General features: G+C 36.2%; 1 protein-coding gene across 1 annotated transcript in view; it reads right to left on the bottom strand.

Moving 5' to 3' along the window:
• TMEM255B (transmembrane protein 255B) overlaps nucleotides 1–13,805 on the bottom strand; it is a 103,158-nt gene extending 89,353 nt beyond the window's left edge. Inside the window, exons 1-3 of the mRNA XM_044669323.1 lie at nucleotides 13,763–13,805; nucleotides 12,597–12,772; nucleotides 4,739–4,801 (exon numbers count right to left, since the gene is read on the bottom strand). Of these exons, the coding sequence (XP_044525258.1) occupies nucleotides 4,739–4,801; nucleotides 12,597–12,772; nucleotides 13,763–13,805 (282 nt within the window). The remainder of the gene's footprint in view (nucleotides 1–4,738; nucleotides 4,802–12,596; nucleotides 12,773–13,762) is intronic.
• Nucleotides 13,806–16,589: the final 2,784 nt, after the last annotated feature.

Genomic DNA, 16,589 nt, shown 5'->3' on the forward strand with positions numbered 1-16,589 from the left:
ATCACTGACTACATTCCATTTTCACTGTTTCTCATTAAGAATGGAAAAAGTAAGATCACACTGGTGACCAGAATAAATGTGGACTGCCTGGACCTGGAACCAACCATCTGGAGGGCTACACTTTAGACAAGAGTCCCGAATGCAAGCATTCTTTTGTTCATGGGGTATATCAGCACCCCATTTTTTAAAATGCCTTTTTCATAATATTTATGACCAAAAATATTTTTTCTAATATCTAACTTGAACTATATTCTTGATATACAACCCCTCTAGTTCTCTTTGATTTTAACTCAATCATTCTTTACCAATCAAAATATCCTTCTTTTAGTACTAGAAACACTAGCAGTAGCAATTAGAGAAGAAAAAGAAATTGAAGGTATCAAAATAGGCAATGAGGAGACTAAGCTATCACTCTTTGCAGATGATATGATGGTATACTTAAAAAATCCTAGAGAATCAACTAAGAGGCTGGTAGAAATAATCAACAACTTTAGCAAAGTTGCAGGATACAAAATAAATGCACATAAATCATCAGCATTTCTATATATTTCCAACACATTAGAGCAGCAAGAGGTAGAAAGAGAAACACCACTTAAAATCACCCTGGACAATATAAAATACTTGGGAATCTACCAAAACAAACACAGCAATTATACAAAAACAACTACAAAACACTTTCCAAACAAATAAAACTGGAGCTCAACAACTGGAAAGCCATTGATTGCTCATGGGTAGGACAAGCTAACATAATAAAAATGACCATTCTACCCAAATTAATTTATCTATTTAGCACCATACCTATCAAATTACCAAAAAACTTCTTTACTGAATTAGGAAAAACTATAACAAATTTCATTTGGAATAACAAAAGATCAAGAATATCAAGGGAGGGGGCAGCTGGGTAGCTCAGTGGAGTGAGAGTCAGGCCTAGAGACAGGAGGTCCTAGGTTCAAACCTGGCCTCAGCCACTTCCCAGCTGTGTGACCCTGGGAAAGTCACTTGACCCCCAATGCCCACCCTTACCAATCTTCCACCTATGAGACAATACACCGAAGTACAAGGGTTAAAAAAAAATTTAAAAAAAAAGAATATCAAGGGAAATAATGAAGAAAAATGTGAAGGAAAGGGGCCTAGCAGTACCAGATATTAAACTATACTATAAAGCAGCAGTCATCAAAACAATATGGTACTGGCTAAGAGACAGAAGGGAGAATCAGTGGAATAGATTTGGGGTTAATGACATCAGCAAGACAGTCTATGATAAACCCAAAGAGCCCAACTTTTGGGACATGAATCCACTATTTGACAAAAACTGCTGGGAAATTTGGAAAACAATATGGGAGAGATTAGGTCTAGATCAACATCTCACACCCTACACCAAGATAAATTCAGAATGGGTGAATGACTTGAATATAAAGAGGGAAACTATAAATAAGTTAAGTGAACACAAAATAGTATACCTGTCATCTCTGGGAAAGGAAAGATTTTAAAACCAAGCAAGAGTTAGAGAAAATTACAAAATGTAAATTAAATGGTTTTGATTATATTAAACTAAAAAGGTTTTGTACAAACAAAAACAATGTAGTCAAAATCAGGAGGGAAACAACAAATTGGGAAAAAATCTTTATAACAAAAAACTCTGACAGGGGTCTAATTACTCAAATATACAAGGAGTTAAAGCAATTGTATAAAAAATCAAGCCATTCCCCAATTGATAAATGGGCAAGAGACATGAACAGGCAATTTTCAGGTAAAGAAATCAAAAGTATCAATAAGCACATGAGAAAGTGTTCTAAATCTCTAATAATTAGAGAAATGCAAATCAAAACAACTCTGAGGTATCACCTCACACCTAGCAGATTGGCTAAAATGAAAGAAGGGGAGAGTAATGAATGTTGGAGGGGATGTGGCCAAATTGGGACATTGATGCATTGCTGGTGGAGTTGTGAAATGATCCAACCATTCTGGCTGGCAATTTGGAACTATGCTCAAAGGGCTATAAAAGAATGCCTGCCCTTTGATCCAGCCATACCATTGTTGGGTTTGTACCCCAAAGAGATCATAAATAAACAGACTTGTACGAAAATATTTATAGCTGCACTTTTTGTGGTGGCAAAAAACTGGAAAATGAGAGTATGCCCTTCAATTGGGGAATGGCTGAACAAACTGTGGTATATGTTGGTGATGGAATACTATTGTGCTAAAAGGAATAATAAACTGGAGGAGTTCCAAGTGAACTGGAGAGACCTCCAGGAACTGATGCAGAGTGAAAGGAGCAGAGCCAGAAGAACATTGTACACAGAGACTGATATACTGTGGTAAAATAGAATGTAATGGACTTCTGTACCAGCAGCAATGCAATGACCCAGGATAGTTCTGAGGGATTTATGGTAAAGAATGCTACCCACATTCAGAGGAAGGACTGCAGGAGAGGAAACATATAAGAAAAATAATTGCTTGAACGCATGGGCTGAGGTGGACATGATTGAGGATGTAGACTCGAAACTACCACACCAATGCAACTAACAACAATTTGGAAATAGGTTTTGATCAATGACACATGTTAAAACCAGTGGAAATGTGCATTGGCCATGGGTGGGGGGACTGCGGGGGGTGAAGGGGAAAGTAGGAGCATGAATCATGTAACCATGTTAAAAATTAATATTAATAAACATTTTTAAAAAAGGAAAAAAATATCCTTCTTTTCCCTGTTTGTTTTATTTAGACAAATAAGTAATTCATTTTGTGTGTTTCTTTCTGTCACTGTGTACGTCTCTCTGTTTCTCTGTCTCAATCTGTGTTTCTTTCTCTCTGTCTATGTCTCTTTGTCTCTGACCCTCTGTCTCTCTCCCTCTCTCTTTGTCTCACCTCTCTCCGTCTTTTTATCTCTCCTCTCTGTCTCTCTGTCTCTCTGTCTATCTCTCTCTTTCTCTCTCTTGCCTGCTAAGCCTTATAAACTCTAAACAATCATGACCTTCCTTCTCAAGAGCCTTAAAGTGTGAATGTGTCATATCTCACAGGGAACATGAAGCTGGGTTTGGAATTTGCTTCAGTGAATCTCTTACTAAGTTTTGCCCATGCAATCAATAAGAAAGGCAAGATTACTTGTAAATTTGATGGTGAAATAAGAAGTCAAGATAATAGGTATGGTTTATTTAACTATTTAATGTAGTGTTTGAGGAGAAAAAAAGAGAGGCAGGGGAAAAAAGATTAGGATCCCAATTTCACCATAATTAGAGGAAAAAAGTCAACTGTTTATTTTTATTGATGTATAGCTCAAACAGGGATTCTGCAATAAATATGCTCCTGAGACCATGAATTAATTGAAAAACAACTTTAAAAAACTGATAAATGTAATTCTTAGCTTTAATAAGACTTTAGTCTTTCAAAACAAGGTCAGACTGGAAAGTAGTAGCTTTATAAGGAGAAGAGCATTGTATTTGGAAAGGAGAGATCTGAGTTTTAGTGCTGACTCTGTAATGGCTATGAAGTCTTACACGGAGTTTTCACTTTTAAATGCCTCAATTTCTTTTTTTGTTCTTAGTTTTATCTCTTCTCCAATTTATTAAAGAAGGAACCAAGACCATTGTGATGTCAAGAAGGATACAAGTGGGGGTAGCTAGGTTAATCCTGTGGATTGAGAGCCAAGTCTAGAGAAGGGAGGTCCTGAGTTCAAATCTGATATTAGATACTTCCTAGCTGTGTGATCTTGGGCAAGTCACCTAACCCCATTGCCTAGCCCTTATTGCCCTTCTGCCTTAGAACCAATACACAGTATTGATTCTAAAACAAAAAGTAAGGACTTTTATACTTTTTTTTAGGAAAAAAAAAGATAGGAGTTACACAGCAAGGAGGATGCTTAATAACGAGGAAGTTGAAGAAGAGAAGGAAGGAGGAGGAGGGCAGCAAGAATGAAACCAGGAAGAGCAGTCACTCCACACAAGGACAACTTGTGAAGAGTAGTAGGCTGACTGATCCTGACTGCTCTTGATCCTGCTGCTGGCCAGGAACCAGGGGAAGCAGCAGCAGCCAGCTCTGGCACAATCTGCAAAATGTGGATTCCAGCTTCTAGTTACATTGGAGAGAGGATGAGAGAAATGTTCTTAGGCCAAGGGACCAAGAAAAGCTTGGGAAGGAATTGAGTTGGAAGAGGCCATTTAAGAGACTGCAGCTAAGAGGGACACTGTTTAAGAGAGTTTTGCTTGAGGAAAGCTGTTTGGGAAGAAATAGAGAATAGGCCCTCCTCAATTTCTTCTTTTAAAATTAGAGGGATCAGACCAGATGTAATTTCTAAAATTACAGCCCTAACATTCTGATAAATCTAATGGAGTTTCCACGTCCAATTTCCACCGTCTATGCAATCTCTTTCAAGCAAATCAACCAATAAGCATTCATAAAATTATTTCTATAAGCCAGAATCTGCTAGACTTTCCAATTAGGGTGTGTCTTGAGTATGATCTTAGCCCAAGTCAGTTAAATTCAGCAAGCATAGATTATATCAAGAACTGTAGCTCAAAGGAAATAAGATGAATTTTTGAACCACAAAATAGAAGTATGCTAAATCCACAGTCATTTCATCTTTGCTTTACATGTTATTTACTTAACATAAGAACTTCCCCATTTCCTGATCTTTTTCACTGTGCTGCATGGAGTTTCACTTAGGTGTATATAGAATAACCTGGCCCAAAGACTTACTATCTGAAACACAGGCATTCCATGTTTAAAAGAATGTTCTTACCATTTGTCTTCTGTTCTCCACCAAGTTGATGCCAATAATTCCCAAGAAGGATCCAAAACCAAGCTACAACCAACAGAAAAAAGGAAAACCAGGTCAATATTTCAGTGTGCTTAGCAGTCTGCTAAAGAAAGTTTAACAGTAATTAATAAAGCTAATAATACAAAAGTTTAGAAAATATTTTATGATGGCAAAAAGAAGTCATCTTCATCTGCATCTTACGTTGGCCCTGAGGCAGAAAAGTTCATATTGGACTGGAGTTCTTTGGGACAATCCTAGGCATTGACTATAAATAGTTCCCACATGAGGAACTTGCAGAAATTTACATTCGGACTACTGTGCTATAAGAACTAATAAGCAAGATGATTTCAGAAAGAGCTGGAAAGATCTGCGGAAACTGATGCAGAGCGAAATAAGCAAAACTGGGAGAACACTTTATACAGTGACAGCAATATTGGATGATGATGATCTGTGAAAACTTAACTGTTGGAGTCCTCTTTCACATCAGTGTATTTACAGTTTTATTTTGGGGTTTTGGTTATGTATGAGTGTGCTTTTACAACAATGACCAATATGGAAGTGTGCTTTGCATGACAAAAAAAATGAAAATTTTAAATTTTAAAAAATTTAATAAAAATATATTTTTTTAATTTGCATTCAAATTATGGGCTTGGGTTCCACTGTAGAGAAGGTAGATTTCATATACTTTATCTATATATCTTACATACAGACATTTTATACATAAATATATACTCAGGCATTTTTTACAGTACACATTGTAAACATTCAATTATATCTAAATATGTTATTAATGTATATATATTATATGTAGTATATTATATACACGTGCACGTCTGTATGCTGGATTATGTACCTATATGTATGTGTATTTGTATATACACATGGAAACTAATATATTACTTACATAGATACATATACACATATATAAATGATATAAAAATGAATAATGGTGATGATAATAATAATAACTAGTATTTATATGGTGCTTTAAGGTTTGCAAAGTACTTTAGTTTATATATATATGTATAATATAGTTTACTATATTAAAGAATATAGTAAAATGAAGATAGTAAAGGAGAGAAATATAGGAAAGAAGTAGAGAAAGAAATTTCCTAATGTCTATACTAGTTATCTTATAACTATTGATAATTACTACCTAAAACTACCTATATCTATCTATAACTAACAACCACCACTATTAACAAACACCCCACAAAGTTCCAACCGAATCCAGCTGAATCAAAACTAACCCAATCAGTGTTTAATCCAACCCCAATTAGGTCTGTCAAGGAAGACCAGCTACTTTCCAAAAAGTTCAAGAAAGAAAAAAAAACCCTAACAACCCAGATCAAAAGCCCAAAACTCGAAAGCCAAAAAGCCCTTGAAAGGCTAAAGTCAAAAAGCCCTCTCAGTAAGCTCAGGCCCGCTTTTATATTCCAGCGGCTAAATGCCAACCACCAACTCATGCTCAGCAGCCAACTTCCTTGCAACAGCCAACCCTAACTTAGTAAATGACAGACCACTGGCCAGCCCTGTCAGCAACTGACAGCCTTTTATCTGCTTTTACTACCTCACTTCCTGTCTCTATGGTTCCTCCTTCCTGTCTCTATGGTTCCTCCTTCCTGTCTCTATGATTACTCCTTCCTGTCACTGTGGGCTGGTTAATCCCTACACATCTCTAAGGTAAGAGGTCTCCCGTTAAATTTAAAAAAGGAATAAAGAATTCCTTCCTATAGCTCTTAATCTTTTTTTGCATCATGGGCCCCTTTAGCAACCTGGTGAAACCTGTGAATCCCTTTTCTTAATGATGTTTGCAAATGCATAAAATAAAATGTATGGAATTTAAAATGCAATTATCATAATATTTTTTGAAAACACAAAGACCAGTCATGAACTTCATATAAAGAATTCTTAATAAGGGATTCTATTTCAGGACATCCCATGGAACTAAAATACAAATAGACTACTAAGGAAGGGCAACATATTAATCCATCATCAATCATTAATATCTTAATAGGAATTACTTTATAGGTTACCTTGGAATGAGAAAAATAGGACCCTAAAGGAACAGATCAGAAATTTTGATTGACTAGAGAAAGAAATAAAAAGTAGCAAAAAGGTAGATGGGAAATGAACTTTGCCTAATTCCCAATTTTTACGGGGCAGAAGAGGCTAAATCTAATGCTGCAGAATGAGAATATGCTGCCCAACTGTGAACTCTAAATGAAGTTGTGTGAGAAATTCTAACCACAGAGTATTGAGAGGTCAAAAAGTAGGATCTCAGCTTTCTTTTCTTCTTCTTTCTTCTTTCTTTCTTCTCCTTCTCCTCCTTCTCCTTCTCCTTCTCCTTCTCCTTCTCCTTCTCCTTCTCCTTCTCCTCCTCTTTCTCCTCCTTCTCCTCCTCCTCCTCCTCCTGCTCCTCCTCCTCCTCCTCCTCCTCTTTCTCCTCCTTCTCCTTCTTCTTTTATTAATAAAAAAGGTTCTTTAAAATGAATGCTTGTGATCCCAGGGACCCTGCTATGCTGTTCCCAGGCCATACACAATACAGTGAGCAAGAGGAAACTATCACAAACTGAACTTTAAGAGCATCAAATTTAATTTTTTCAGGTGAGTTCACTTAGGGGGCAAGAAGTATCCAGCCACAACATACCTGACCAGAGATTTGACATGGAGGAATATATTTCTGAAGGAATTCTGAATGTGTTCACAGAAGTGTGCTTTCTTGGTTCAGTGATATGTAAAATAATGGTAGGAAAGTCATATGAAGATGCTTTATTGTCAACTCAGGGAGATCTGAGAAGTAATAAAAAAGATCCCATGCCTTAAAGTATCCCCACACCTGCCTTTTACTACTCCTAAAATTTACTACTCCTAAAAGATCAATTTCATTTTTGAAGTCAGAGTGTGTCTTCAAAAGTTACCTATTAAGAAGAAACTAGGGGGACAACTGGGTGGCTCAGTGGATTGAAAGCCAGACCCAGAGACGGAAGGTCCTGGATTCAAATCTAGCCTCAGACACTTCCTGGCTGTGTGACCCTGGGCAAGTTACTTCACCCTCTTTGCCTATCCCATATCACTCTTCTGCCTTGGAACCAATGCACAGTATTGATTCTAAGACAGAAGATAAGAGTTTGTTGGGGGTTTTTAAAGATGAAACTAGGCCTCGAAGATAAAAGAGTGTGCTAATACTTTGAAACATATTTCTTAAAAATAAAGCCCTATATTAAGAGGACAAAAGCAGCTAAGTGGTGCAGTGAATAAAGTACTAGGCTTGTGGTCAGAAATATTCAAATCCAACCTCAAATACTTAGAAGGAATGTGTCCATGGGCAAATCATTTAACTTCTATTTGCCTCAATTCCTCATCTGCAAGATGGGGATACAGTGGAGAAAGAAATGGCAAACTATTTCACTATCTTTGCCAAGAAAACTCACACAGAGTCAGACATGACTGAACTAATAAACAACAATGATAGTAAGAGGAAAAGAATAGGTTACCACCCAATAAAGTAATCAAAAGATATAAACAAATAGTTTTCATAACAACTGCAAACCATAGACAACCATATGAAAGAATGTTACAAATACTAATAATAAGAAATGCAAATCAAAACAACCTTGATATTTTACACTCAGAAAACTGGAAAATGCTGGAAACATTATGGAACGATAGGAATACTAATTCCTGATAGCCAAGTTATGGATTTGTTCAATTGTTCTGGAAAAAAACTTTAAATTGTTCAAAGAAAGTAATTAAAATGTTCACACTCTTTGTCCCAGAGATCTTATCACTAGGCTAAATACCAAAGAAGTCAATGACATAAAGAAAGGTCCCAAATATATAAAAATATTTATAATAACATGTCTTATAGTAGCAATGAATTGAAAACAAAGAAAAGGTCCATCAACTGGAGAATGGCCAGACAAATTATGGCACAAGAAAGTAAAGGAATATTGCTGGGCTAAAAGAAATGACAGATATGACCAATACAAATAGACATGGGAAAACTTATCTGAGCAAAGTGAGTTAAACAAATATACAAAATGATCATAATAATTTAAATGGAGAAACAAAAATGAAACAATTGAGATGAGATGATTTGAAGGCAGCTAGATAGCTCAGTGGATTAAGAGCCAAGCCTATAGACAGGAGGTCCTGGGTTCAGATCTTGTCTCGGATACTTCCTATGTGACCTTGGGTAAGTCACATAACCCCCATTGCCTAGCCCTCAGTGCTCTTCTGCCTTGAAACAAATACATAGTATTGATTCTAAGAAAGAAGGTAAAAGTTTAAAAAAAAGAAGGAAATGGAAAGGAATGATGTAAAATCATAATGACCCACCCTTTTCCTCAAAGAAGGGATATAAGAAAATTGATGGCTGTCTTCTTTGCTAAGGTGAGAAACTAGGATGTGTGAAAATACAGATGTCATGATTTTTTAATGTATTCATTATTTTTGCTGAACTCATTCCCCGCCTCTCTTTTTAATTTTTTTTTTGTTATGAAATCACTTTCTAGTAGGGGAAGGGAAAGGAACAAATTAGGAAATGTAAATGATTTGAAAACAAAAGAGAAAAATAAAACCATTCTAGAATCTTTGCCAAAAAAAAAACTCATATGGGTTCACAAAGGGTTAGCCACAACTAAATGACATAACAGCAGTTGGCAAATATGGACAGGGAGGGCAATGCCAATTCTCTTTCCCTAAAATCACCTTGACAATTTTTATCTAATCCACAAAATTTACATTTATCCTACTCATGGCAGATTCCCTTCAACATTGTGGTATTCTTTGTCTTTGGGATCTCCTACCTCAGTTAATCAGTCAACAAGTCTTCATTAAATACTGTATACCAAAGACTATGCTAGGCAATGGGGATACAAAGATAAAAGTGAAGCAATATCTGCCCTCAAGAAGCTTATATTCCAACAGAGGAGACATGTAGACATATAGGTGTATATAAAATAGATGACAGCCCCTTAAATATCTGAAGACAACTATCATGCCCCATACTCAGTCTTCTCTTCCCCAGGCTAAATATCCTCAGTATCTTCAACTTGTATGGCATGGCTTCTAGTTTTTCATTTTCTTGGTTGCCTTCTTCTGGATAACCTCTAGTTTATCAATGTGCTTCTTAAAATATAGCATTCAGAATTAAACATATTAAATTAAATTTAAATTTAATAATAAATTTTTATACATTGAAATATATAATTATATGGAATATATAATTTATAAATAAGTTATAAATTATAAATAAAAATTTATAAATATAAAAAAATTTAAAAATAAATTTAAAAACATAAAAAATTAAATAATAAAATATACCAGTGCAAAGTACTGAGATTACCATTTACCTAATTAAGCATATTATGTCTCTTGATACAACTCAAGATTGCAGTGAGGATAATTGGCTTCCACTGATTTCTATTGAGTATGCAAGTTTACTAAAATTCTCGGATTTTCTCACATGAACTTATAAGTAGCTCTGCATGCCCCATTACAGTACTTGTATTTTTTAAAAATAACTTCCCAAGTAAGATTTCTTCCTATTTGATTTCATCTTACTAGATCCAGCCGTTTATTCCCACCTTTTAAGATCTTTTGAGGTCTTGACTCTGTTATCTAAGACCTGAGTTATCCCTCTCAGCTTCAAGTCAACTGAAAATTCTATAAGCATATGCCATCTTTGTCCTCAGCTATTACAAATAAAAATGTTGAAAAATTCAGGACCAAGGGCAGATCCCTAAATCCCTCCACTACTAGAGACTTCCTTCTGAGAAATAGTTAATACTATCCAACTACCTCCTAACTTCTCATTCTCCTAATGAGAAGACATCTGACTACTCTTTGGGCCTGGACATTCAAACACTTCTGGATCCCCCTAAATTCAACTAGCCCACCTTTCTCTGCATCTATAAAGGCATTATGCAAGAATTTGTGAAATATCCAAGTATATTCTTATGTATATTTAAGAGTCAGAAGATGAGAGTGAGAGCATTTAAGGCCATCTCTCCCAGTCCAAAGTCCATTTTCCTTGGTGAAAAAAGAGAAATAAAATAATCACTGAGTATAGCTAGATTTTGCTTAGTGTGAATGTTGAATCTCCCGAAATGCTTGCATTATTTGAATCTGTACTACTTATCACTATCAGGAAACTGGAAATAATTACCATATTTTACATAATTATTACTTTCAATAGTGTGAATTCATATGTAATATGACCTCTTCAGGCAATTCATTATTCGCACCAACTAGGATGTAGCTATAGCACCTTCCTTTTTTCTTTGTCCATGATCATCTACTCCAGATTTCAAAACAATAACCCTATCCTTTCTAGATCTACCTCTAGCTCCGACACAGTTTTGGTAAGTTTTCTTTCTGTAGTTATCAGCATTCATTACTACTTTCAGCTCATTCTGAGCTTTAATGCTCCAGAGGCTATTAATAGCACTATCCCATGGTTAGGTGTTTATCTTCCATGACTCTCCCTTACTTTTTTATCTCTTGTAAATGTATTTTGATCATCTAAATTGCCCAAAACACATTTACAAAGACACTGAATCAATATTTAGGAGAAAATTTCAGTTCATGTTATAATGCTGACAATAGAATATTTCCTGAAAACATTTCAGTAAAATCTCAAAATAAGCAACCACATTACATGTGGGATCTAGAAGTTGGGTATATTCCTTAAGTACAATATATGGTCTACAAGGTTTGTGAGTCTCCTGTCAACCACCCTGGTCTCTATTTCTGGCTTTCTAGGGCACACCAGAGTCACTTCACTGGCCCTGCCATTAAGAATAGGCTTGGGGGCAGCTGGATAGCTCAGTGGATTGAGAGCCAGGCCTAGAGATGGGAGGTCTTAGGTTCAAATCTGGTCTCAGACACTTCTCAGCTGTGTGACCCTGGGCAAGTCACTTAACCCCCTTTACCTAGTCCTTACCACTCTTCTACCTTGGAACCAATACATAGTATTGATTCTAAAGTGGAAGGTAAGGGTTAAAAAATAGAATAGGCCCACCTTTGTCCTAGCATGAGAAAGAACATTAGCACAGACACTTTGGTACAATGGTTTTTGGAATTCTTCAATAGGGCTCATTCTTTTAACTATCTATTTTTCAAAAATGACTTCAAAAAAGCATGCTGAGGATTTTCCCATTTTCAACACAGACATCATTTTTTCCCTAACACCAGCTCATTATAATGAATTGCTGGTTTGTTCATAGGAACTTTAATTAGTGTCCCACGTAAATGATTTAAATGACATATTTGTCAAACTAGTGAATGAAAGGAATTCATTCTTTCTATTATTTAATTCCCAAAACAGACTTTGGACAGTTTTATTCCATTTAGAATATTTTGGTCCCTTGCCAAAATATCTATATTTCTTAGAGAAATATGCCTCTAATGATATCCTGTTTACATCTTAATGTGATTAATATTAAGCATTAAGTAAATTAACTTTTAAAGAAAAAGTTCTTCTAGATCTCTTTATTGATCCAAAGTTTTTTAATGTATTTGTACACAAAGCATGCAATTCTAAAACCAAAGGGGAAAGGCCTTTACCTTCCACAGCTCAGATCCTTGACCTTCTTCTCCATAACTGCACCCACACATTGCCCTAGATGGAGTCCTGAAAGATGCTTTTGCCAGTGTATGCCAAAAGAACTTCCTTGTGGGATTACCCAGGGCCTACACCCTGACTTCTGGACAACTTCCAATTTCATGGCACGAAACAATGAGAAAAGGAGCTGAGAAATATGAATTTCCTTCATCCATACCACAAATAGCACCCTATAGCCTGCCATCCCAAGCACGCCTGTGCTGCACTCACAATAATTCCTGGATAGTAGCCTCCCACAGTTACATTCTGAGTTCTGGTTGTCGCTGCAAGGCCAATGGTCAGTATGAAGATGGATACCACCAGCAGAGAGACAGCAAATGACAGAGAAATCTGCTTTCTTCTCGCAAATTGCCCTGTGGAAGATATAAGGGGTGGGGGGTAAAAATCTATTTTTAAAAAAACAGCATAGATGCAAAAGTAGGTGCTTCAGCAAATATACAAGTTCAAAGAGTTATGAATGTAGTTTCTCATTATTATTCAGTCCACTTTTCAGTTGTATATGACCTTCCAGGACTTCATTTTTGGGTTTTCTTGCCAAAGATACTGGAGTGGTCCACCATTTCCTTCTCCAACTTATTTTATGGATGAGGAAACTGAGGCAAACAAAGTGAAGTGACTTGCCAAGAGTCAAACAAGTTAGTGTCTGAAGCCAGATTTGAACTCAGGAAGATGACTCTTCCTGACTCCAGACCTGGCATTCTGTGCCATCTAGCTGCCCTGGTTTCTCATCTGCTAATGCAAAATAAACAGCTTTTCTTTTCTTTTTTTTTTAAACCCTTAACTTCTGTGTATTGGCTCATAGGTGGAAGAGTGGTAAGGGTGGGCAATGGGGGTCAAGTGACTTGCCCAAGGTCACACAGCTAGGAAGTGTCTGAGGCTGGCTTTGAACCTAGGACCTCCCATCTCTAGGGCTTACTCTCAATCCACTGAGCTGCCCAGCTGCCCCTAAAATAAACAGCTTTTGAGGAAAATAATCCAGGAGAGCCAGACCAACCACCCTTTAGTTTAATTTTAAAAAGAAGACACTATTGACTTAATATGTACTTCACTCTTAATTGTATACTTTGTTCTTAAATGAAAGACTTTGAATCAAAGCAACAAATAAATATTAAGTAACTACTGGTTGTACACAATGCCAAATACTGGGGGAAAGGAATTAGCCAAGACATTTTCTCTTCTTTCATGGAGTTCACTTGAGTAGTAAATGTATTTCAGTTATGTCATATCTCGCTTGGGAAGTAACTGCATCACATTTAACATTCACCAGGCAAACAATCATTCAAAGCAAAACCAATTACAAGTGAAGTATTTGGCCTATGCTAGTTTACAGGGACCCACTGAGGTAGAATCAGGATCTTGCCTTTACTGCTACCAACCCAGAGTCTTTGGCATAAGAGTTTGCGGCATCTTCTGGTCCATGGCCTGCTGCCTGTTTTTACATGGCCAGCAGCTAAGAATGATTTTTATACTTTATTTTTTAATTTTATTTTATTAAATATGAACATTTTTCCATGGTTCCATGATTCATGTTCTTTCCCTCTCCTCCTCCCACCCACCTCCAATAGCCAACACACAATTCCACTGGGTTTTACATGTATTATTGATCAAGATCTATTTCATATTATTGTTATTTGCACTAGGATGGTCGTTTAGAGTCTACATCCCCAATCATGTTTCCATCGACCCATGTAGTCAAGCAGTTGTTTTTCTTCTGTGTTTCTGCTCCCACAGTTCTTTCTCTGAATGTGAATAGCATTCTTTCTCATAAGTCCCTCAGAATCGTCCTGGATCATTGCATTGCTACTAGTAGAGAAGTCCATTACATTCAATTGTGCCACTCTCTATGTATCCATCTCTATGTATAAGGTTCTCCAGGTTCTGCTCCTTTAACTCTGCATCAATTCCTGGAGGTCATTCCAGTTCACATGGAATTCCTCCAGTTCTTTATTCCCTTGAGCAAAATAGTATTCCATCACCAACAGATACCACAATTTGTTTAGTCATTCCCTAATCGAAGGGCATCCTCTCATTTTCCAATTTTTGCCACCACAAAGAGCGCGGATATAAATGTTTTCGTACAAGTCTTTTCCCTTATTATCTCTTTGGAGTATAAACCCAGCAGTGGTATGGCTGGATCAAAGGGCAGGCAATCTTTTTTTTTTAAAACCCTTAACTTCTGTGTATTGGTTTATAGATGGAAGAGTGGTAAGGGTGGGCAATGGGGGTCAAGTGACTTGCCCAGGGTCACACAGCTGGGAAGTGTCTGAGGCCAGTTTTGAACCTAGGATCTCCCTTCTCTAGGCCTGACTCTCAATCCACTGAGCTACCCAGCTGCCCCCCCGGCAGGCAATCTTTTAAAGCTCTTTGGGCATAGTTCCAAATTGCCATCCAGAATGGTTGGATCAATTCACAACTCCACCAGCAATGCATTAATGTCTCAATTTTGCCACATCCTCTCCAACATTTATTACTTTCCTTTGCTGTCATGTTAGCCAATCTTCTATGTGTGAGGTGGTACCTCAGAGTTGTTTTGATTTGCATTTCTCTAATTATAAGACATTTGGAAGACTTTTTCATATGCTTATTGATAGTTTTGATTTCTTTACCTGAAAATTGCCTATTCATATCCCTTGCTCATTTATCAGTTGGGGAATGGCTTGATTTTTTGTACAATTAATTTAGCTCCTTATATATTTGAATAGTTAAACCTTTGTCAGAGGTTTTTGTTATAAAAATTTTTTCCCAATTTGTTGCGTTCCTTCTAATTTTGGTTGCATTTGTTTTGTTTGTACAAAAACTTTTTAATTTAATGTAACCAAAATTATTTGTTTTACATTTTGTAATTTTTTCTAACTCTTCCTTGGTCTTGAAATCTTTCTTTTCCCAAAAATCTGACAAGTATACGATTCTATGTTCACCTAATTTACTTATAGTTTCCTTCTTTATATTCAAGTCATTCACCCATTCTGAGGTTATCTTGGTGTAGGATGTGAGATGCTGATCTAAACCTAATCTCTCCCATACTGTTTTCCAATTTTCCCAGCAGGTTTTGTCAAATAGTGGATTTTTGTCCCAAAAGCTGGGGTCTTGCTGAGGTCATTTACCCCAAGTCTATTCCACTGATCCTCCCTTCTGTCTCTTAACCAGTACCATATATTTTGATGACCACTGCTTTATAGAACAGTTTAAGATCTTGTACTGCTAGGCCCATCTCCTTCACTTTTTTTTTCATTATTTCCCTTGACATTCTTTATCATATTTTCTTCCAAATGAACTTTGTTATAGTTTTTTCTAATTCGGTAAAAATGTTTCTTTGAAGTTTGAATCTTATGGCACTGAATAAGTAAATTAATTTGGGTAGGATTGTCATTTTTATTATGTTATCTTGTCCTACCCATGTATTTTAATTAATTATTAATGTATTTCTAATTGTTTAGATCTAGATTTGATTATGTGGAAAGTGTTTTGTAGTTGTGTTCATATAATTCCTGTGTTTGTCTTGGCAAATAGATTCCTAGGTATTTTATATTGTTGGGTGATTTTAAATGGAATTTCTCTAACTCTTGCTGCCAAAATGTGTTAGAAATATATAGAAATGCTAATGATTTATGTGGGTTTATTTTGTATCCTGCAACTTTGCTTAAGATGTTGATTATTTCCACTAGCTTTTTGGTTGATTCTTTAGGATTCTTTAAGTAGACCATCATGTCATCTGCAAAGAGTGATAGCTTGGTCTCCTCATAGCCTGTTTTAATACCTTCAATTTCTTTTTCTTCTCTAATTGCTACTACTAGTGTTTTTAGTACCATGTTAAATAATAGAGGTGATAATGGGCATCCTTGTTTCACTCGTGATCTTATTTGGAAGGCTTCTAATTTATTCCTATTATAGATGATGCTTGTTGATGGTTTTAAATAAATACTGTTTGTTATTTTTAGGAAAGGTCCTTCTATTCCTATACTTTCTAGTGTCTTCTACAGGAATGAGTGTTGTATTTTGTCAAAGGCTTTTTCTGCATCTACTGAGATAATCATGTGATTTTTGTTGGTTTGCTTAATATGATCAGTTATGTGGATGGTTTTCCTAATATTGAACCATCCTTGCATTCCTGGTATAAATGCTACCTGATCATAATGAATAACCTTCATAATCACTTGTTGGAGTCATTTCGCTAATATTCTATTTAAGATTTTTGCATCTGTG

Source organism: Gracilinanus agilis, chromosome 3, assembly GCF_016433145.1.
Source record: "Gracilinanus agilis isolate LMUSP501 chromosome 3, AgileGrace, whole genome shotgun sequence".
Classification (NCBI taxonomy): Eukaryota; Metazoa; Chordata; class Mammalia; order Didelphimorphia; family Didelphidae; genus Gracilinanus; species Gracilinanus agilis.